The sequence below is a fragment of the Carassius auratus genome, chromosome 50 (assembly GCF_003368295.1).
Source record: "Carassius auratus strain Wakin chromosome 50, ASM336829v1, whole genome shotgun sequence".
Classification (NCBI taxonomy): Eukaryota; Metazoa; Chordata; class Actinopteri; order Cypriniformes; family Cyprinidae; genus Carassius; species Carassius auratus.
This window is the reverse complement of record NC_039292.1, coordinates 8964071-8987938: the sequence shown is the minus strand read 5'-3', so window position 1 is coordinate 8987938 and position 23868 is coordinate 8964071. Positions and strand designations below refer to the sequence as shown.

Here is a 23868-nt window from a genome sequence, read left to right as displayed (position 1 = left end):
CAGTTTTTGTAAAAAAATAGGCTAACGATTGCGTCATAACCACTCGACTCTCTGTCGCATTACCGTACAGACAGGAGGAGAAGCTCGCAGGCAATTAACTTAATATGGCGTACTGGCGTTACATTTTAAAATACTATACAAAATAATTAATCAGAATACTTACTCCTGCTCACTCACGACAAAGAACTCCCCGCTCAAGCTCGCCGTCTCTGCAAGATTAACGATGGCAGTTTGCACACACAGCCACTTCGAAGATTTACATCTGGCAGACAGGTTGCTGACGTCGTCAAGCTTCGTTTGAGTCTGCGCGTCAGAAACGGAAGTGCTAAAAAACGCTAAAAATGGGCTTCACTTGTCTCAATTGAGTTCCAATGGGGTCGCTGTGTCCATTTCTTTTGCTGTCTATGGATGCTACGGTGCCCCTAAAAATCGCTCTTGCCGCTCTGCTCACGACGCTGCAGAAAGATTTGTGAGCACTCTGACGTAGATCGAATGCTTATTTTGTATTTAAAGTGGACGCAAAGCAAACAAGCTTGTTGATCTCGTGCAGACTAACCCCAAGGAGGGTAACGTTATAAGTTAACCTCATTAAATATTGTTGTTGACGAAATATTAAAATCCTTTACTTAAAATGAACAAATCTCAGACACCTTGGTCAACGTATCACTTTTTATTATTTTTTTATGTCCCTGTACGCAAACAGGGACACCTCATAGATTATTGCAAACTTGAAACAGCAATAATCAAACTGTCCTCTATTGTGCTTGGGAACTAATGTGATCGGAGCTGCGTTCTCTGTAATCCTCTCAAGTGGTGGACTTTCCGATTGGATGCTGCCCAACCGCATCATAGCTCATTACCATAAAGTTGCCTTGATTTCAACTCTCCTCAATGCTCTCAATGACCAAGTCGCGCCACGCTGCTCCTCGCCGCTGCTCGACGCCGGCTTACATTGAAAATGAATGACTTCCGTCCGCTTAGACGCTCTCAACGCCGGCGGTGTGAACGCACAGTAAGGTGACATGGTTGGCCACAAGATATTAATTTGAGGGAGCATCATATTAACTTGTGGGAACGTGATGTCGTGGCCTCTGGATGCTATGATGCTATGTATGGAACTACATATTTTTCTCGTGGTCACAAGTTTAATGTAAACAAACCTGTGTGACCGTAGAAACCCTGTAATTAACAGAGATGGAGCCATTAGTATTTCAATTTTAATTTAGAAATTATTATATTAACCATAGGCCTTGGCTATCAGACTGTATTACGTGCTAAATTTCCAATGAATAAATGTTAAATAAAGCTGTTGACCTACAGGGTGCCAGTGGAAAATGGGTTACTGGTGGTCAAAGAAGAAGTAGAGGAGGGTGGAGAGTGTACAGACAGAGAGAGAAGATGAAAGGTAAGAGTGTAGGATTGAGAATAGGAACTCTGAAAGTTTGTACTATGACAGGGAAAGATAGAGAGCTGGCTGATATGACGGAGAGAAGGAAGGTGGATATACTGTGTGTACAGGAGACCAGGTGGAAGGGTAGCAAGGTTCGTAGTATAGGAGCAGGATTCAAGCTGTTTTATTATGGTGTGGATAGTAAGAGAAATGGGGTAGGTGTGGTCCTGAAGGAGGAGTTTGTGAGGAATGTCCTGGAGGTGAAGAGAGTGTCAGACAGGGTAATGAGTCTGAAGTTAGAGATTGAAGGGGTGATGTTGAATGTTGTTAGTGGTTATGCCCCACAGGTAGGTTTTGAGTTACAGGAGAAAGAGAGATTCTGGAGTGAATTAGATGAGGTGATGGAGAGTATTCCCACGTGTGAGAGAGTGGTGATAGGAGCGGATTTTACTGGACATGTTGGTGAGGGGAACATAGGTGATGAGGAGGTGATGGGCAAGTTTGGAGTTAAGGAAAGGAACCTTGAAGGACAGATGGTAGTGGACTTTGCTAAGGTGATGGACATTGCTGTGGTTAACACTTATTTTAAGAAAAGGGAGAAGCATAGAGTGACTTACAAGAGTGGAGGTAGGAGAACACAGGTAGAATACATCCTATGGAGAAGAGGCAATCTGAAAGAGATTAGTGACTGTAAAGTGGTAGTGGGAGAGAGTGTAGCCAGACAGCATAGGATGGTGGTGTGTAGGATGACTTTGTTGGTCTGTATCAAGAAGAGGTAAAAGATAGAGAAGAAAACCAAGTGGTGGAAGCTGAAAAAGGAGGAATTTAGACAGAAATTGAGACAGGCTCTGGGTGGTCAGGAATTTAGACAGAAGTTGAGACAGGCTCTGGGTGGTCAGGTAGTGCTCCCAGATGACTGGGAAACTACAGCAGAAATAATCAGGGAGACAGGGAGAAAGGTGCTGGGTGTGTCAGGAGGAAAGAAGATAAGGAGACTTGGTGGTGGAATGAGGAAGTTCAGGATGGTATCCAGAGGAAGATTTTAGCCAAGAAGAAGTGGGACATGGATAGGACTGAAGAGAATAGACAGGAATACAAGGAGTTACATCGCAGAGTGAAGAGGGAGGTGTCTTAGGCCAGCAGAATGCATATGACGAGTTGTACGCTAGGTAAGACACTAGAGAAGGAGAGAAGGACTTGTACAGGATAGCTAGGTAGAGGAATCAAGATGGGAAGGATATGCATCAAGTTAGAGTTATTAAGGATAGAGATGGAAGGGTGCTCACAAGTGCGGAGAGTGTACTGAGGAGATGGAAGGAGTACTTTGAGGAGCTGGTGAATGAGGAAAATGAGAGGAAAAAAAGAGTAGAAGGAGTGAACTCTGTGGAACAGAAAGTAGATATGGAAAGGATGAAGTCAGGAAGGCTTTGAAGAGGATGAAAAGTGGAAAGGCAGTTGGTCCTGATGACATCCCGGTGGAGGTCTGGAAGCGTCTAGAAGAGGTAGATGTGGAATTTTTGACTAGTTTGTTCAACAGGGTTTTAGAGAGTGAGAGGATGCCTGAGTAATGGAGAAGAAGTGTGTTAGTGCCGATTTCTTTAAGAATAAGGGTGACGTGCAGAGTTACAGCAACAATAGGGGGATAAAGTTGATGAGCCATACAATGAAGCTATGGGAAAGAGTAGTGGAAGCTAGGATTAGGAAGGTAATGGAAATTTGTGAGCAGCAGTATGGCTTCATGCTCAGAAAGAGCACAACAGATGCAATTTTTGCTCTGAGAAATTTGATGGAGAAGTATAGGAATGGTCAGAGGGAGTTGCACTGTGTGTTTGTAGACTTGGAGTATCAGAGAAGTATGTCAGAGTGGTGCAGGACATGTATGAAAGGAGCAGGACAGTGGAGAGGTGTGCTGTAGTTCAGACAGAGGAGCTCAAAGTGGAGGTGGGACTGCATCAGGGATCGGCTCTGAGCCCCTTCCTGTTTGCTATAGTGATGGACCAGTTGTCAGAGGAGGTCAGACAGGAGACTCCTTGGACAATGATTTTGCAGATATTGTGATGTGTAGTGAGAGCAGGGATCAGGTGGAGAAAAAACCTGGAGAGGTGGAGGTTTGCGCTGGAGAGAAGAGGAATGAATGTCAGTCGTAGTAAGACTGAGTACATGTGTGTGAATGAAAGGGAGGGAAGTGGAACAGTAAGGTTGCAGGGTGAAGAGGTGAAGAAGGTATAGGAGTTGAAGTACTTGGGGTCAAGAGTCCAGAGTAATGGAGAGTGTTCGAAAGAGGTAAAGAAGCGAGTGCAGGCAGGTTGGAATGGGTGGAGAAAGGTGTCGGGAGTTCTGTATGATAGGAAAATATCAGCGAGAATCAAGGGGAAGGTGTAAAGGCTAGTGGTGAGACCAGCCTTGCTCTATGGTTTAGAGAAAGTGTCACTGAGGAAGAGACAGAAATCAGAGCTAGCACAGCTGGTAGCAGAGCTGAAAATGTTGAGGTTTTCTTTGGGAATGACAAGATGCGACAGGATTAGGAACGAGTACATCAGAGGGACAGCTCATGTTGGACGTGGGGGGACAAAGTTAGGGAGGCCAGATTAAGATGGCATGTTCAGAGGAGGGAGAGTGAGTATATTGGTGGGAGAATGTTGGAAATGGAGCATCCAGGCAGGAGGCAAAGAGGAGGTATATAGAAGGAATTAATGAGAAAATGAAGCTAGTGGGTGCAAGTGTTGAGGATGTAGAAGATAGGGATAGGTGGAGAGAGATGATTCGCTGTGGCAACCCCTTAACCCTAAAACCGTATTCTGGACAAATGTGGGCAAAATAATTTTTATTTATTTTTAAAAAATACTTCCCTTGATCTGAGCGGTACAAGACTTGGTTACTTTTCCTAAGTTTGCCTCCTGAACACACACACATTTTTTAAACTCAATTCTACAATGTTAAGTGGGTGAAAAAAAACTCCTTAATCTTGTATTTGGGCTGTGGGATTACAAATTTAGTAAATGTTAAATCTAGGTTCCAATATAATAGCAGACTTTTTGGGGTAATAAAGTTGACACCCAAGAAGCTCAAATCAGGAGAATCAAGTGTCTGAGACATTAACCTTTTGTCTTTATGTTCTTCCTTGAAGCTCAAGGCACAGCTGTGCCTTTTGTCTCTATGATAATGTGAAGGTATCCGTGATACTGTCAGGCACCTCAGTATTTAAATGACACTGTTATGCTGATAAGATCAAGGCTGGGAAGATGCCAGTGTCTGGTATCTTCCTGATTGCATTTGCATGCTTTGTTAAAATGGTCTCCACCTCTACTGTATGGATCCCTCCCACTTGAATGTATATAATCTACAATGTCTTAAGGACAAATTAGACCTCTTGATGACTGCAGCGCCACGCAGAGCGTTCTCAATAAAGAATCCTGCTGAAGATTACCCAAGAGTCTCCTGGTCTTCGTTTCTGAGTTCCCAACAGTTTTTGGTGCCGTGACCCGGATAGAGCTTCTCACCTGAATCCAGATTGAAACTGCAACCTCAACAAAGATCAGACTTCATTCCAGACTGAATCTTTCTTTACAACCAATGGTTGGTGAGTGTACCTCTATCCAAAAGAACCTTTAAGACCAGAACAAATGTTACCCTCTGCGCCGTCAGAGAAGAGTTAACAGACAGCTGTAGGGTTTGGTTAACTAAGTGACCCTCTAAAAAGGATATTTTAGAGATGAAAATAATCCTCTGTTTAGCCAGGGAAGATTAGCATCACATGCTAATATTTTGCTACCCTCTGTCTCTCGGCAGGGAAGTTTAGCGTAAAGTGCTAAAAGTTTGTGTTAAGTGACCCTCTAAAAAGGATATTTTAGAGATGAAAATAATCCTCTGTTAGGAAGGGAAGATTAGCATCACATGCTAATATTGTTCTACCCTCTGTGTCTGACAGGGAAGTTTAGCATTAAGTGTTAATAGTTTGTGTTAGAAGTGTCCTTTTGTGTCAGAAAGACATTACAAAATGTTGAGAAGAAATCCTAATCCGATTCCAACAACTAAGAAAGGTGGACTAGCTACTCCTTCATGGACAGACAGTGAGTTCAAATCATTGTTAGGACAGCACATGGACTCAATAGTGACAGAGTCAGTCAGATTGGATTTGATAAAGAAATTTGGTATTGATCCAAAAAAAGTATGGTCAATTGAAGAATGTAAAAAGGTACTAGGATCATGTATTCGCAAAAACAATGCGAAAGGCATTATCTGCTGCCACAGAGAATTTGGTTTAGCACTAGCTACGCAACATTCTCAGCGTACCTCAGAACTAGAGGAACAGATCAAAGGGCTCAGAGCCAGAGTATCCTCTTTGACTAAGAAACTGAATCGCAACAAAGCTGCAGCAAAAACTGATGTGGAAGAAGTTAGTCAGACTGATAACAATTATCCTGATTTACAAGCTTTCTTTGAAACAGATGTAGCCATCCAGTCAGTAACTGATGTAACTGTAGATTCAGTAAAGGTATGTGGAGCGAGGAAAAGATCTCAGAGGATTGAAGGAACTGAAAGTGTTCCTGCCAACTCTTCTGTTGTCCAAGTACAAACTGTTGCCACAGGGCTAAGACCTAAAGATATAGAGAGACTATCCCAGAGCTTACCCTCTGTACGCACAAATTTTACTGAATTCAGAAGAGCATTGATCAGCAAAATGCGTCTCTATGACATGTCGTTAGCTGAAGTCACACAGCTGATGTCACAAATTCTAACTGAATCTGAATTCAACAGTTTTGAGTCTGCTGTTACTTCTGAACTACAACATGCCAGCAAAGATGAATTGAGAGAGGGAGTTCTGAGAGAGTTAAAGAATATTGTTGGACCAAAAGTGGATTGGTCAAAGGTCACTAGTTGTGTACAGAAGGAGGCTGAAACTGTGAGTGAATACACTGAAAGGTTTTGTCAGTCAGCAGTAACTTACAGTGGAATAATTGATGATTCTGAAAGTGTGTTAGAGGACAAGGGACCATTAGTTCGCATCTGGTCAGATGGCCTTGTAGCTGAGTACAGAAAAGCTTTACCATTCTTAGATCTAACTTGGTCTAACAAAACTCTCCGAAGTAATCTAGACAGTTTAGCTGCTTGGGAAAGAAACTCTGATGTCAAAGCCAGAGTAAAGATTGCAGCAGCATCTTTTCAGGTCAAAACAGAGAACCGACTGAAACGTAGAAGTTCTAAGAAGGAGGGCAGTTGTCATTTTTGTGGTAAAACTGGACACTGGATGAAAGAGTGTAGAAAAAGTAAGAAGACATTAAGAGAAATGAACAGCTTTACTCAGCTCCTACTCAGTCTACTTACCACTCTGAATCTGCCCCTCCCCACGTCACCTAACTGTTGGAGCAGCTTGCTCAGGTGTTAACTGTAAGGGCTGTGAGTGCTTAATTTCCCCAGTAATGTACAACAAAGATGAAACATCCTTTGTAAAAACGTTGACTGTCACTTCCTTTCATTGAGAGAACGTTAAGTACACTCACAGCCTTCAAAGCTATACTAAAGCACACTCCAGTCACTCCTATTCTTTTTGGGTTATGATGTCTTGTTAAGACTGATGTTTCATTAGAGGATGGAGATGTCACCCAGTTAAGTTCGCACAACAGCTACAGGGACAGACTAGGACACACACAGACCAGTGAGGAGCCCAGGGAAGAACCGAAGTGCAACAGGCCTCGGGGGCCAACCCTGTGGTGAAGACTTCCTCATAGGTTTCCCCTATCCGTAGTTTTATCCCCACCTCACTGGTCCATAGGTGTCAAATTACTTAAAACTAGTTTGAGAAAAACACTATACAATCACCAGACTTAAAACCACTATACGATCAACAGAAGTCTAAAAATGTCTATGCATGAATACTGCTGGTCTGCTGTTTCTTTGTTTTCTTGTGTTGCAGGTATGCACGCATGAGAAGTCATTTCCATATGTGACATCCTGGTGTAAAGCATCACTTCAGACATCCATGAACAAGCTTCATGAGGACAAAGAGTCATCTGAGTGAATCAACATGCGAAATGGACTACAGAAAACAGACTTCACAGCTATTCGGATGCCATGGACTTCAAGACTTCCACTCTTATGCTACATTATTTTTTTCTGTGTCATCATGTAGTTTGTACAACGTGTTACCATCCATGCCATATGTGTCAACAGTTATGGTTCTAAAAATACACCTAAGTAAATCTAGTATAAGACACAGAATAAGTTAAACGTGCCTGTAACCTTTTCAAGTTACATGACTGAAGATGGGGCTTGTGTTAACAAACATAGGCCATAGAATGGACTTATGAAAGTTTAAATTTGTATTATGTGAGAGTTATTAGAACTCTCAACGGGAGGACTGTGGGATTACAAATTTAGAAAATGTTAAATCTAGGTTCCAATATAATAGCAGACTTTTTGGGGTAATAAAGTTGACACCCAAGAAGCTCAAATCAGGAGAATCAAGTGTCTGAGACATTAACCTTTTGTCTTTATGTTCTTCCTTGAAGCTCAAGGCACAGCTGTGCCTTTTGTCTCTATGATAATGTGAAGGTATCCGTGATACTGTCAGGCACCTCAGTATTTAAATGACACTGTTATGCTGATAAGATCAAGGCTGGGAAGATGCCAGTGTCTGGTATCTTCCTGATTGCATTTGCATGCTTTGTTAAAATGGTCTCCACCTCTACTGTATGGATCCCTCCCACTTGAATGTATATAATCTACAATGTCTTAAGGACAAATTAGACCTCTTGATGACTGCAGCGCCACGCAGAGCGTTCTCAATAAAGAATCCTGCTGAAGATTACCCAAGAGTCTCCTGGTCTTCGTTTCTGAGTTCCCAACAGAGCCAAAAATGGGCACCCATAGAAATGAATGGGAAAAACTGTAATTTAGACATTCTTGTTTTTTTGTAAAAATAAATTAATAGATCCAATACAATGCATATCTAACATACACACAAATGAAGGGCTGATCCTGTACAACATTCTCATCATGGCAAAAACTCACACTCATACACACACACACACAAACAATGCATTCAATGAGCCTATGACAGAGCTGGGCTAATGTCTCTCTCTCTCTCTCTCTCTCTCTCTCTCTCTCTCTCACACACACTCTCTCACACACACTCACACACACTCACACACACTCACACACACACACACACACACAAACACACACACACACACACACACTCACACACACTCACAGACTCACACACACACTTGATTACATTTTTTTTTTTAAAAAAGCACTATAAATGGATAGACAAAACTTTATCGAAGACAGTGATATAACATTTATCCTCTGTGCCCATATTTGTCCACAATTACAGGATTAAGGGCTATAAAGTGAATACGGTTTGAGGGTTAAGGGAAAAGCCGAAAGAAGAAGAAGATTATTGGTTATATTTTTATATTCATTTATAATCTTTTTTTCCCTTCATTTCAATCTTTGAAAGGGGAAATAAACATATTTAACAATAAATATAAAAATATAGTCCTAATAAGTTAATTTAATAATAATAATCATCATCATCATCATCATAATCATAATCAAAATAATCATAATAATATACAAATCTGACCCTGGACCACAAAACCTTAAGAGTAATTTTTTTTCAAAATTGAGATTTAGACCTCATCTGAAAGCTGAATAAATAAGCTTTCCATTGATATAAAGTTTGTTAAGATAGGACAATATTTTGCTATTTGAAAATCTGGAATCTGAGGATGCAAAAAAATCTAAATACTGAGAAAATTGCCTTTGAAGTCTTCCAAATTAATTATTAACAATGCATATTCCTTATCAAAAATTAAGTTTTGATATATTTACGGTAGGGAATTTACAAAATATCTTCATGTAACATGATCTTTACTCAATATTCTAATGAAAGAAAAATCAATAATTTTGACCCATACAATGTTATTTGGCTATTGCTAAAAATATACCCCAATGATTTAAGACTGGTTTTGTGGTCCAGGGTCACAAATATTAAATGAAATGTTTAATGTTAATAAAAAAATTAATAAATCTATTTTTGATAATCCTGGCCACACAGGTTTGTTTACATCTTAAATTCATGGCCTCGAGAAAAATATGTTGTTCCCTCAACATAAGAAGTAGTAATAAGGATGTCGTTACCTCAACAAAATGATCTCGTAGCCACAACATATTATCATGTTCCAACAAGTTATTATGACTAAGTGAACCATCCATGTCTCCTTGTGGGCACCGTACAATGCTGCTGTTGTCGCAAGAAACTCATGCTGCTCACTCAAAATAGCTGAATGATGCTTTTCTTTTAGCTAATGCGTTCCCAAATTCTCAGTTTTTTACGAATATCTTTATTCTGTTTGTACGTCCCTCAGCACTTTACAGACCTGTCTCTAATAGTGTTCACACGCCATACAACACAGGGCTTATTACATATTACAATACATTCTTCATGCACGTTAATGTGTATTCATGCATGTATATTTATCATTTTAGGTTTAATAATGATAACAGCCATATCACCTAAAGTTGAGTCAAGTATTAGTTTTTATTATGGTACACTGATGTTCTGAACGTCAGTTAAAGGCATTAATCCTCCGTTTTCTCTTTTAGAGCAAAAGCATCCCAAAACCACTGGAGACACCGCCCAGCTGGTAACTAAAGTTAAAGACAGGACGATTACAATAGAAGTACATGCTAAACCCGGGGCCAAACAAAATGCAATCACTGGTTGAGTATCATATTTATATATGAATAAAGAATCATAGCCTTTGTGTATGAGGAGTCCATGCACCATAAGCGTTGTGTTTGTGACAGATGTGTTTGAGGAGGCGGTGGGTGTCCTCATTGCCGCACCACCGACAGACGGAGAGGACAATGCTGAGCTGCTGCGTTATTTATCCAAAGTCCTGGAGCTGAAGAAGAGCGAAGTATCGTAAGGTCAGGAGCCATAAACGCCAGCTATGGTGTATTAAAAACGTTTTCTGCCCACTATAATGATTTATTATTAATATTTAATGTGGCTTCAATTGCTTCATGTAGGGTTCAAATTCCAGAGAAAATGTTATCATGGTGACAGGAGCTGTCAGTCAAGAGGAAATCCTGAAGAAACTGAGGAGAGAAGCTAGTGGTTGATCCTGAAATGGACTGTTTTGATCAACATGTTCCAGGGTTAAAGAAAGAAAGAAAGAAAGAAAAAAGAAAAATGCAGTCCAGCAATGCAGTTTCTATGTAACAGTTGCAAAAACATGGTCTATGCAATATTATATTAAGATTTTTGTCAAATAAAAAGCTAATGTGTTTTTTTTTTTTTTTTGTGTACAAAGCATGCTATTATAGGAATGTTGAATGCAACCCAAACATATGATCTTTTAAATGTATCAAAGAGTTTACATAATACGGCTCGACAATAATTTCATATTTTATAGTTAATTCGTTTTTATCATCTATTAATTAATTTTATTTGAATGCATTAACATTCAGGATAATTATTCTGCTCCTGCCTATTTAATTTTTTTTAAAGAAGTGCCTGAGGTTCAACACCTGTGACAAATGTGTTCATTAGGAGAACCTAATGGTTTCCTAATGGTATGGTTATCAAACATTCACTATAAGAGCCCATCAATGAATATTAAAGATTTTTAGAGTCTCAATGTCTGCATTTATATTCAGTTTAAAATCTTACCTGTGGTCTCATTTGGACATCAAGAATGTATTCCTAGTCATTTTTCAATCATAGATTATTTATATGACAAAAGCATTCTACAATCACACATAGACAAATTCATCAGACTCTTTGTGCATTTATATTAGCCGTCAGCTTCACACCATGCATGAAAAGCAAGCAAAGAAAATATTAAGATGTAAATCTAGAAATACTATTCTTTCATTTTGACTATTTACTTATGTACATTACAAAATATTTTTTTTATTAAGTGCCTTTTCGAGGAGAGGAAAAGCCAAAAACATGTTTAAATTTAATTGTGTGGCTATAGCATTGCATCCTCCTACATTCATTAGTCTTGTAATACAACCTTTCCATAAATGGAAATCTGGTTATGTGCCTGTCCCCGAAGCTCGTTCTGTAATAAACTGATATTGCATAGGCATTATGAAATGAAAAATTATTTTCATCTAAAAATGTTGTTCAATTAAAAATTAGTTGTCAGATATATCCAATTTAACAATACCTTACGCTTGTTATGTAATTACTTAACATGCATAGAGGTAGTTATTACATTAAAATGAATTTGAACCTTCCATTTTCCACAAACACACAAACACACACACACACATGCACACACACAAGATTTATTTAATCTTATAAACTGGTTGAACTCCAACAGGTTGTTCCGATTTAGATTTTTTTTTATTTACTCCTGCTCAAGTGGCTTAAGGATCTTTTTTAACTTGTACAACTATAAGCTTGATTAAACCACTTTATGTTGTCATTAACACAGTCATGAAGACATATCTTGTTATTACAAGACTGTGCGAATGATTTATGCTCTTGTGGATGGTGAAATCCTACCAGTAATTGAGGAGAGAAGTCTCTTTTAGAACCAAATGAAGATAAGTGGGAGGAGAAGATATGCCGGCCCTTCCTCTGCTGAAGTCATATTTCGCAAAGCTGCCTTTCTAAAAGCCATAGAGCCACACAAAATGGCATGATTTAAACACTGTTCTGTTAATGGGATGAGTATCTATTAAAGTCATTATGACATATGTTAATTGCAGGATTAATTCATTTAACAGCTGCCTTCAGCTATTAGTTTAGCTTTTTCATGTAAATCTGTCTGAGTCATTGAAATTAAGAATTTATTTCACACATTTTTTTTATGCTGTTAATCAGGAGAGCTCTCATCCTTGACTTCAAATGCGGCCCTCTGCTGGAAGTGCAGGAAATATATTCAAATATGCTGGTTGTAAATAAACACATTGGCTAAACAACACAATCTTTCACGAGCAGCAACACTGAACTGCATAAATCTATGAAGAAGATTTACATATAAATCAAAGTTTAGTGTTTACCATGAATATTTCTTTAATCTTTCTTTGCAGATATCAAACCTGGTGACGTATAACGTATGCTCAGCCAGATCCATCTCTCCTGCTAGCATTATGTTTACAGTATAACTGAGACAAATCACATTTCAGATCAGCCTATAGCACACGAAGCCCCTCGAGCCCTTAAGACCAACTCATTGATGTATTGAACTGAGAACATTCAGAGGACCCACAACACACAGATGTGTACAGTGACAACACATTTTCTAACCTCTGGAACGAGCCTTCTTCTATTGTTAATGATGACGGATACTCAGATATGAAGTGAATTCAAGAGGTCTCTGTAATGTGTTTTTTTTTTTTTTTTTTTTATGCACTTTGAAGTAATTTTTTTCTGGATGGACATTTTGTTAAATCAGGATCAGGACCCATGAACATTCATTTTATTTTTCCATCTATCCAAAACATGTTTGTTTATTTCCATTTTTCAAACCACTTGTTCCACTGTTTGAAGGATTGTGGATTTATTTAAATAAAAAACTAAATAAACCCACAATCCTACAGGCAGGCGGACAAGTTTGTTTGTTTACTGTTTGTCTTATAAAGTCACCTTTTATTATTTTATTTTATTTTCCACTTCTGTAGGATCATGGGTTTATTATTTTATTTTATACAATTTTTAAGACAAAATCCAATCCATTCCAAACTTGTAATAATTTCTAGAAAGTAAGATTTTAAACACAAATATGCAAATATGGCACAAAATTAAAAGAAAACAAATAATAATATTTCATATTTCAAACTTAATGAATTGAAATATGTCATTTGTGACAATAACAGGAATGGGGGTTTAAAGGTGGTTTAAAACACACATAAGGTTAATGCACTTAAAAATTAATACATAACATTTGAACATGAACAATTAGGGGTTCCTTTGTTTTTGCAAACAGCAAAGTACAGGAAATATTCAAAGTTCAACCCCAATTAAGCGGTTTTCTACCCATGGTTGCTCTTTTGTCCTGTATTAGAGCAGATTCCCTTCTCTACTGATGCCATCAGCATTTTAATCGAGTATTGTTTTCCTTTCTTCACACACTCACACAGAAAATACCAACCAGCAGCTGTGTATGGCCCATCTGAACATGTACATCCAGGTCACGTGACAATATTGACTGGTGATATGGGAGTAGAGGATGAATCAAGAGGAGATAATGAGGCCTGGTCTCTCCCACACAGGAAAATAGAGTCCTACAGGGATTCATCTTCAAAGAATTGGTATATGATCTTGTTTTCACACACACACACACACACACACACACACACACACACACACACACACAAACTCATAACCTTGCATAGTTACATGGGCCCTTGTAATTAAACACTTTCTTGCCTGGATACACACCCATACAACATCAAATTAAGCTTAAATGGAAATAACAAACATGCATGCATTCCCACACAAACCCCTTCACTTGTCAAAAGCTGATGATTTAAATAAAGAGAGAGTGCACTAGTTTAATATTTATAATATCTGCAGTGTTTTGCTAGGTTTACAGAGGCTGAGGATGTCACGCGGCATCCAAGACAAGCACAGGAAGCTAAGAGATCATTAAAACATGGCCTTTGAAGAGTTTCCCTATGATCTCGTAAGCGTTATTTCTCATTTTTCGCCTCTTTAATCATGGCAGTCCTCCAAACACAAATTCCTGCCAAAGTAAATGAGCACCATTTATTAACGTCTGACAAAGCAGCTTATGAGAAAAACTTCACTGGCTGCTCAAGTGACGCTGGCAACATTCTACTGACATGAAAAGTAATGCAAAACAAGATGACAGGTTAACTCCTGGGGCGCCGATAAAATCAAATTTGCCACTGGCCGCTCGCACTGGGGCTGATCTGCCTGTCAGAATGAGGAATTGGGCAGATGTAGAAGACAGCTGTAAGTGACATGGCCTTTAAATTCAGAGGCCTGTAAGCACCAAAGGCTGTTCTCCATCCTTTCTGCTCAGGCCTGAGACATGAGAAATAGCTCTGCGGTGGCCAGTAAATACACACAACTGCTGCTAGCTAGCAAGGGAATTCAGGAACCTTATGAGTGTTGCCTTGTGTCATATGTCCTGTCTTTTTACATCTGCAACCTAGCAATACCATTAACATTAGTGTTCATTTGTTTGACTGTGTATCACTTCAGAAATAAAGATATTATTTCTTTAAAATATTTAATATCATATAATATAGTATAATATAATATAATACTTATGTATTTTGATTCATGACTCTTTATGCAAGTTACATTGTTATGGCAGTAGGTGGCAACAAGTAAATCTTTATGAATGATTCCTTTAGGCTCCTCATCACCTTAGTTCTGAACCGATTCTGAAGCATTTTGATACAGGAAGCAAAGCACATTTTTGGAGAACACCCATTTGAGGTTAGTGACCTCTGAGAGGTTAATTTGATTCTTTCAAGCAGGATGTAATTAGATGTTTAACACTATCAGGGTGTGCGCCACTTAATAAGTACCTTGTTGTCTGACTCATTTCTTAGGCAGGTTGTTTTGTGGTGTTCCCTTCTGATCAATGGGCAAATCAATGAGTGAATTTTGTCCCCCACAGGGCTTAATTTTGACTGTCACTTTGATAAACGAAACCATGGAAGTGGAATGCCTGAAGTCCGTGTTTAAAATGGACACATTGACCAATCTGTGCACTTTCTGATAAACCACCATATGATTCCGCTAAATGCACAATTAAGAAATAGTTCTGATCTCAATTTCTGCAACAGTGGACACAATGCACTAACGAATTAATAGCTTGTGGAATATTTAACTTGCTTCTGTATGACCAGGCTGATTCAAAACAAACCTTTAACCATAACAAAATAGAAAATAACAGTTGTTTAGCAACACGAAAAAAATCATAAACAGAACAGAGCTTGCAAATATTATACAATTTTAAATTCACTATAAACATTCAAACACTGTATTTACTATTTAGACAAAGGTCTACGGGTTAACCATTTTAATTGGGAAAAACGTTTAAAAGTTTAGCCTTTAAGTGTTGATGCTTGAACAATGTTCTAAACAACCAATCATTTTAATCATGTTGTGTGTCGACATGTAACCTGTTGAACATCGTTTATGTATATGTAAACCATGAATTTTCCAAACCACTTTTCTCAGTGCATGAAGTAGAGAGAGATTGATAGGTTAATCATGGAGAAAGGCATGGCATGTCAAACACTGTAGGGGTTATGGGACTGGGGATGAAATTTGGGAAGTTGAGGAGACACATGGGGTTTTTGGAAGACAGGCAGACGTGGGCAGACATAAGCGGATCCCAAGGAGACAAATGGGAATCAAATCATGCCCCATAGCAAAGACTGAATATGGCAGTGGAACAAGGGTAAGATTTTAAACCCCTTAACTCAACACTCACTGCAGTGCTAAAAATAGCTGAAGGTCTGTGCATTGCACTTGCTGTGAAAACATCCTGTTTTCAAGGCCTTAGGCAAATGTCACTGGCAGATTTTGATTTGTGTGATTTTAACATCTGTATAGAAAGTTCATTGATGACGACCATCCTTTTGATCATAAACTGGCGTGTTTAGCAATTTTCCATAATCAATGAACTGGGCAGTTAAATGCTTGCCGGCCTAGCCAAGAGAATGAGTGTAGTTAGAAAAACATCCCAAATTGTTTTAAATCCACCACAGAAACTCATTTTGTGCAGTCAAATCTCTGATTCTTCAATCTAATCTTGTCTGGTGGATATATATTTTTCATGGGGTTTCAGGAACATATTATACTCATGAAAATGATTTTCATTCACCCATAACCTCTATTTCCGATCTAGTCCTGTTTGGAAAGAAGAACGAGTTTGTTCACCACACTGTTTGATTTATAAACTCATTGACAGAGGTTATGGGCCACATCTTTCCAGTTAATTTATATCCACAGAGTATTATTTGGTGCCATCCATTGTCATTTAGGAGAATAGGAATTTTGCAACAAAATAGAATATGGAAGTGAACTTTTCCCCCCGTTAACACACCCCAGTCTGTGTTTTTTAAGCCTTGTCAGCTTTGTACAGACACAGGAGGTTGGCTGAATTTTTCTAAAAGACACTTGGTGTGTTTGCCATCGATCAGTTATATTTTGATACATGTATGGACTAAAGAGAGTGAGTCATATGCCTCACGCCCATTGTTAAAGTGTCCTGTTGGGAAATTAAAAAAAACATCGCCTTTGGATAGAACTCTTGTGTGATAAACTCCATATATACCTGACAGGGAACTTATTTTATTTCCACACATGAATGCAGCACCCTAACTGTGAGATGTATTCTCCAAATTCATGGTTAGTGCGAACATTGTCGGGCAGAAATTGTTTGATTTGCTTATACACAAATAGCCTATCAAATTCAACCTCAAAATAATTTCCTCTACATGATGTCACAGACGGGCAAAAATATTTGCCTATTACATCTGCCCAAGAAAAAAGCTTATTTTAAATAAAAAATCCCTATTCACATTCCAGTGAGGCTTAGACAGGTCCAGACGTGCTTAAGTAGTAAGGTGTCTACTTCAGAGTGCAGATGGCTCTTGTCCCCTTGCAATTAAATACAGAAATTAAGATTTTCCAAAATCGCTACTAAGCAAACTTCCTCTTCACATTGCCAATCTTAAAATATTAGAATGTTTAAGTGCTCATTTGAAGTTTCTGACAACTTTAAGTATTGAAATGCTCAATAAATAAAATAAGATACATTTAATATATGCAACCATATAATCTTCCCCTCATTTTATGCATGTCTTTCAAATATAGCCAGATACGCCTGGTATAATTACTGTAACACATGAGCGTCTTTGTATGAAGTCCCTGCTGTGTGAAGCATATTTAGAATCAAGCATCTGTACTTACATTCTGGTGTACAAAAAAAATCTTGCTAAACACTGTACAATACACAGATATATAGCATTTAACTACACCAGTTGTAAGCTCTAATATTAAATTATTATAAAAATGGCATATATTATATTTTAATTGACATATATGTAGAAAGTCTTATGCAATCCGATTTAAACAGCCATGCATGCTTTCCAAAGTGCTCCAAAATGTTCAAAAGCTTCTCTTTTACAATCGACAAGAGTCTGCAGTATCTGCTCCTCACAACTGAATCAAAACACATAGATGGATATTTTCTTAGTGAAGTTGAAAATTCCGAGGGCAACATTAACGCATTTGATGACTTGTCCCCGGAGCATTTACGCAATGTACGATAACGCTTACGCGCGAACGAAATCTATGTTAAAGGCGGGGCAACAGCAGATCACATAAATGCATGCGCTGTGGAGCACATAAAAGGGTGCAACGCTGTCGAGATGGGTATTTGCGCCAAAACTTTTAATAGAGACGTTGCGTTGCGCGCTCAGGTGCCAAAGCTCCCTGCATTCAGGACCATGGAGAGCTACAGTCTGAGGACGCGCATGGCAGTGTGCGCGTTGCTTCTCTGCTTGTTGACCGGTACCAAAGCGAACGTCTCAGACCCGGAGATAGAAGTGGATCTGGACACAAGAGCCATCAGAGACTTCTACCCCAAAGACCCAAACCTGACCAGTGAAAAACAGCTTGTGAGTAATTCTTCTTTTTATTGCACAGATTCACTTAGACATCATGGTGTAGTGACTAAACACAAACGTGCCAGAACTTTTAAAAGTGTTCATTGTTATTTTGGTTTATTTTCGAGTGATTTGACTGAAAGGAAACATCTTTCCAAATGTTTTGTCAAACCAGCTCGGGGCTCTGCAAGAAGTTCTGGAAAAGCTGCAGACGAAACGAATTCCACCTTGGGAGAAGAAATTTGGTCAAGTTCCCATGGTATATATTTATACTTTAATAAGTGCGTGTATCTTGTGCTGGCGACATGGACATTGCCCAATTGCATGGATATATAGCTGTCTTGGTTGCTTTGTGTCTGTTTCTTTTATTATTTATGTGTAGTAAAATATCTTATAATAAATAGTATTTGTTAAATGGAAATTCCTATTTTTTAATGATCCATTAAGGGTCTCCAACCACAAAGCTTACTACATTACTAACGCAAATGCTGTAATGACAAAAGTAACACGGTCTCTCCTGTTTTCTCTTGCTAGTGTGATTTGGGAGAGCAGTGCGCGATCAGAAAAGGTTCTCGAATCGGGAAGATGTGCGACTGTCCGCGCGGGGCTTTCTGCAACTTTTTCTTGTTAAAGTGTTTGTGATGGAAACACACAATTCTGTATGGATTGTAATGTGATTGAGTCCATATGCATCATATATGCATAAATAACTACAATTTTATTTAGATTAATATTTTTTTAAGTGAAGAGACTGAAGACACTGAAGTAAAGTTGTAAAGAAATTGTTCTTCAATTATTTACTTGATGTAAACATGTGATACTGTCATTCTTAATGTTAATCTGCTGTTTTGTGCATTAAAGTGCAATATAACTTGTTTTGTAAAGTTGTCTGTGTATCAGTTACTTTTATATTTGCATAATATGAATAGTATAATTATGTTTTTGATAAAAATACAATAAAATTATTTTAAAAGCCCCACTTTTTATTTCATTTATTTAGTTTTTTAAGGATGATTCAAATAATGGGGAGAATTTCCATGTAAGTAAAGCTAAAAAAAAAAATTAAACAGCATCATTGAATGTGAACCACACACACAGAGTAGAGTTAGTTGGATCATGTAATTTTGCATTGTTAAAATTCTGAACAGTTGAACAGAGTTTTAGCTGGATAACAAAAATCCAGAATAATGTCACAGCTGAATTTGACGCAGGAAATTTATAACATTTAATGACGTTTCTATGTTCATATTCTGTAAAATTAAACAAAAAATAAAGACCAACCCTCATTAGTCACTGTCAGCTGCCTAAATAAACTAGTCAATAACTGTGAACTGCAATGTGCAAAAATATTTTTTTCAACTTTTCTAAAGTATTTCATATTTATTTTAGATTATTTAGATATTATATATAAGTATTTATTTAGATCATATTTAGCACGATTAAATTACAGAAAATGGTGCAGCTCCACAGTAGAAACATACAATTTTGTAGCAAGAAAAAATGTTGGATAACATTTAAACACTGCACCAGGATAAGCATCATACTGTCATTCAGTCTGAAGAGCCATGAAAATACTTATCTGTCCTTTGCCTGTAAGAGCTGCATTGATCTCTTCTTTCTTTTTTGGACTCAATTACTTGCCACTTGTTCTGAACCAAGGCTAAACAAGATTCTGACAAGTGGCATATGTTGCTTTGCTTTTGTGTAGCTGGCTCTGTAAGAGAGCTCTTAGCCATAAGAGTCAGAATCAGATTGTTAGGATCAGAGTCTATGTTAAAAAAAGAAATTCGATATTCCCTCTGACTGGTCAAACGGTGCCAAAAGTGCCTCTCGTACAGATAATATGTCAGTGATGACAATTAGCATAACACAAACTGATGGCTTCAAAATAAAGTAGCTGTAAATCTATCTATGAAGCGTCTTACTTTGGCTCAGCCGCCTGGAACCCTTTCCGATAGACAATCTTGTGTTGATGGTTATTTGTTAAGATGTGTTATGCCCAACACTGGCTACATCCGTCCTAAACGTCTTTAAGGTGCTTATGTGTGCCTGTAGACTTAGTGCTCGGCTTTGTCACTGATGCCACATATATGTGCTGCTCCCCAAAACCTATTTTGCAGATCAATATTTCATCTTTTTTGGATGAAAAAAAAAAAGAATGTGATGTTGCCCCCTAGAGACATAAAAGAAAAGCAGAGCCAGGCTTTATGTGGCTGTGAAAAGCTGAAAGCCTTCAGTGCTGAATTATTTGTACCATGAATGGATTTCTGCTGCTGTCATTGTTGAGGATTGAAAACGGTCATCGCTGTAATCGCATGTTGATTGTGAAGTTGATTGAATGGTCTAAACAGGACAGTAACTGGCAGGAGATGACATCTGTTTTATTAAACTGACAGCTCGATTATTTGCGAAGTACTAATAAAGTTCTGCTTCAGAAAGAACAAATTTGTTCTGAGATCAAATACAGTTTTGATAGCTGTATGAAAGTTTAGTAAAATCATAAAATCATAAAAACTTTTATGTATGTAAAATATATTCAAAATATATTAAAAATTATTTAAATGTTCATATTTCAATTAAATTAGGATACATAATTTAAAATACATTTTTAATTTATTAATATTAAATTATAAATTTTATATTTGAATATATAAAATATAATATAAAATAATAATACTATATATATATATATATATATATATATAATTTCCGTCATTTCGAAAGTAGAAAATACAACATAAAATAAATTTAAAAACATTGTTTATTAAATAAATATTTGTATTTACAATAAAATAAAATAGGATTAGAAAATTATAGGAATAGAAATTATTTTAGTACTCTTTAGTACTCTAATTTCCTTCTGCTTGCATTGGGTGAGCCTTTCTATTCACTATCCAATACTGCAGCTTGCAGCAAAAAATAATTAATAAAATAAAAAAATACATCTGAATTTAATATAAATTATATCTAAAATATTAGAATAAATATTATAAAAAGTTAAATAAAATTATTTAAAATAAATATATCAGATAAATAGATGTAATTATTATAAAACTTTTTGTATTTAACATAAATTAATACATTTTAACGTAATAATTAGAAAACAATATATTAAAAAATATTATAGAAACAAAATGATTACTTAAATTTTTCTGACATTGAGATTTAAGTTTTGACATCAGACACAACCTTCAGACAACTTACCTTGCTAATTCTTTTTGCTTGCATCCTGTGTGAGCCTTTCTCATGACTATCTAATATGGCAGCTGGCAGCTAAAAATACCAGCATCACCTGATGGATCAGAGTGTAGGACTGCAGTGTCATCCTACCTGCCGTCTGGATTTAAGGTATTTGCTCTACAGCTCATGTGAAAAACTGCCAGGTCCATTTCAGCTCCTCAGCTCAGCAATTAAGTAAGGCATTTACTGCCTAGACAGCAAAATTTTGGACTTGTCAGTCGAGGGGGTCTGTACTTTAAATCCTATAGGAGCTGAGGATCTGAGGAATAAGACAACAATTAGAGAGTCATTGAGGTTGCAATATTGTTCAGTAACTGTTTTGGCAACAAAGACCATATTTTTATTATTTGATGTTATTTGCACTTGTCTATAGTGTCCAGCAGAGGGCAGTTTGAGCTCATTTCTGCTGACTCACTGCCAAATCCAGCCCATGGCAAAACAGGTGCTTCTGCTTGCTAACTCCCCTTCAGAGGGAAAGCCCAAACTCTTATTTATTTATTTTTTTTATATCATCTCGCTCATTCTCACTCTGTTTAAAATATTTGTTTGCCTTACACTAATAAAATTAGGGAAATTACTGATCTAGGCAGATTTAAGGATGTACGTAAAGTATATTCTTTAAATAGCTTAATTTTGATTCAATTAATTGAATCCCATGCATATTTCAAAGGAACATTAGATTTGATGCAGTTAGTAAATTTTATACAAAATTAATTTAAATAAATAAATAAGAAAAATGTAAATAAAATAAAATTGAATATAATAAAATGTCAGCGTGCAATAAAATAGGGGCAATTAACCATTATTTCTGTATTTACGTTTATATTATTTATAAAAAAAATATATATACAAAAATATTTTGATTGCTCAGCAGTGCTTATGTATTGACTAACTTGAATTTTATTGCAGTGTACATCTTTAAACTTTTATCATTATCTGATTATTTAGCATTATTTTTTCATAATAAAAATGTATATATTATATTACATATACATCAGAAATGGCTAGTAATCTAATCATTATACACACACATCAATATAAAACCACTTTCTTGTAATGGACAGGAATAACAATTAAACCGTATTAAATAACGTTTAATGATCATAAATTATTTATTTACAGCAGATGAATATTCACCTTTACTGCACTTATGAGGTATACTGTTCAAATCATAGCCCAACATTATTAATATTTGAGTTAATAATGTTGCATCGCGAGGCTATTATTTTAGGCGTCGAGCCTGACATCACACAGCTGCATGGTGTTTTAGCCAATCACGCGCAGGTAAACAGCGCCCAGTTTCGCCCAGTTTCAGCAGCCCTCCCGGTCTTAAACTTGCAGACAAGGCAGGTGGCAGCAGTTGTCATGGAGATAACCGCAGGCCCGGCGTCGGTGCGAGGGGTTGTTTCCATGGAGATCCCGCACCGAGGTGCGCTGGCGACGGTGGAGGAAGACGAGGACCGCGAGCAGCTGGGCTCCGGGGACCGGCTGCAGTGTCCCGGCCAGCTCCGCCGCCGCGGCCCGTACTCCCGCCAGGGAAACTTCTACATGCTCATCGTGATCGGAGAGATCGCGACAGAGCACCAGCTGCACACCGCCAGACAGCACATAGAGCGCGGTGAGCCTCTGTTGAAAGCATGCCTCCTCTGACACATCAAATATGACTTATGATTTTCCCAGATTTTATTTTTTATCAAATTATTTTGTTAAATGTATATGTAGTCACAGTGGATTATGACAGACACCAAATTTACTCTCATACAGATTTAAATGTATTAAGTTACTATGGTATAATATTGTCAAAACATGACATCTTAACTTCATTCATCGCAAATTGACACCTTTATAAGCTGCATACTGTACTGCGGTGGGTGTGTTTAGATTATTATTGACGTACTTCAGTCTAAACGACGTCGCAAATGTCAATTTTTTTAAAAGATTCTCAAATATATTATTTGCTTAATGGACGTAATGAATTAACTTCTATACACGTCGCCTGTCAGTCATGTGTCCATCTCTGGAGCGTTATATGATCCGATGAGACATTGCACACTAGTTCCAGCAGCAGCAGCACACTGCGGCGACCTCGCGTGACTGGACAGAGCACTGCGCCAGGAATTCTGCATTTGTTACTGAAACTGATGAAGCTGCAGTTTTGATGCTCTGTAAGGACGTGATATTGTTTCTGTTTAAAATGTTTTCATTTACCACTATGTTTTTGGGCAGGTGTTTCAACCCTCTATAGGCTGGTGATTAATTATGGCAATACGAGTGTACCTGGTGTGTATTTTTTCAAGCATAAAATAGTCAAAGAAGAGGTGTATACAATCTCAGAAAAAAGTTTTTTTTCTGAAAGAACAGTTTCAGAACTCTTTTAACTTATTGTGTCACAAAATGTGCTGAATATTTCTTAAAATAAAAGGAAAGGAAATTTCATAGACATAAACAACTGAAACAGTAATTTGTTTGCAGAATTGTTAATTCAAATCGTTAAAGTTTAGTGTCAATAATTTCCATCATTTCTAATTGATTTTATTAGTACTCCATTTCACTCATCTGTAATTATATTAAAAGTAGCCATAAAAGTGCAAAGAACTTATCACTTGTAC

The 23868-nt window shown here is 37.5% G+C and overlaps 2 protein-coding genes across 2 annotated transcripts in view; both read left to right on the top strand.

The window, feature by feature from the left end:
* The first annotated feature begins 17777 nt into the window (after positions 1-17777).
* On the top strand, positions 17778-18989 carry LOC113066448 (cocaine- and amphetamine-regulated transcript protein-like). Its single transcript, XM_026238337.1, has 3 exons — positions 17778-18031; positions 18195-18278; positions 18554-18989. The coding sequence occupies exons 1-3, from the start codon at positions 17783-17785 to the stop codon at positions 18659-18661; spliced, it is 441 nt and encodes a 146-aa protein (XP_026094122.1). The 5' UTR covers positions 17778-17782; the 3' UTR covers positions 18662-18989.
* Positions 18990-22580: 3591 nt separating this feature from the next.
* LOC113066880 (microtubule-associated protein 1B-like) overlaps positions 22581-23868 on the top strand; it is a 35769-nt gene continuing 34481 nt past the window's right edge. Inside the window, exon 1 of the mRNA XM_026238979.1 lies at positions 22581-22877. Coding sequence (XP_026094764.1) covers positions 22625-22877 — 253 coding nt within the window. The 5' untranslated portion in view covers positions 22581-22624. The remainder of the gene's footprint in view (positions 22878-23868) is intronic.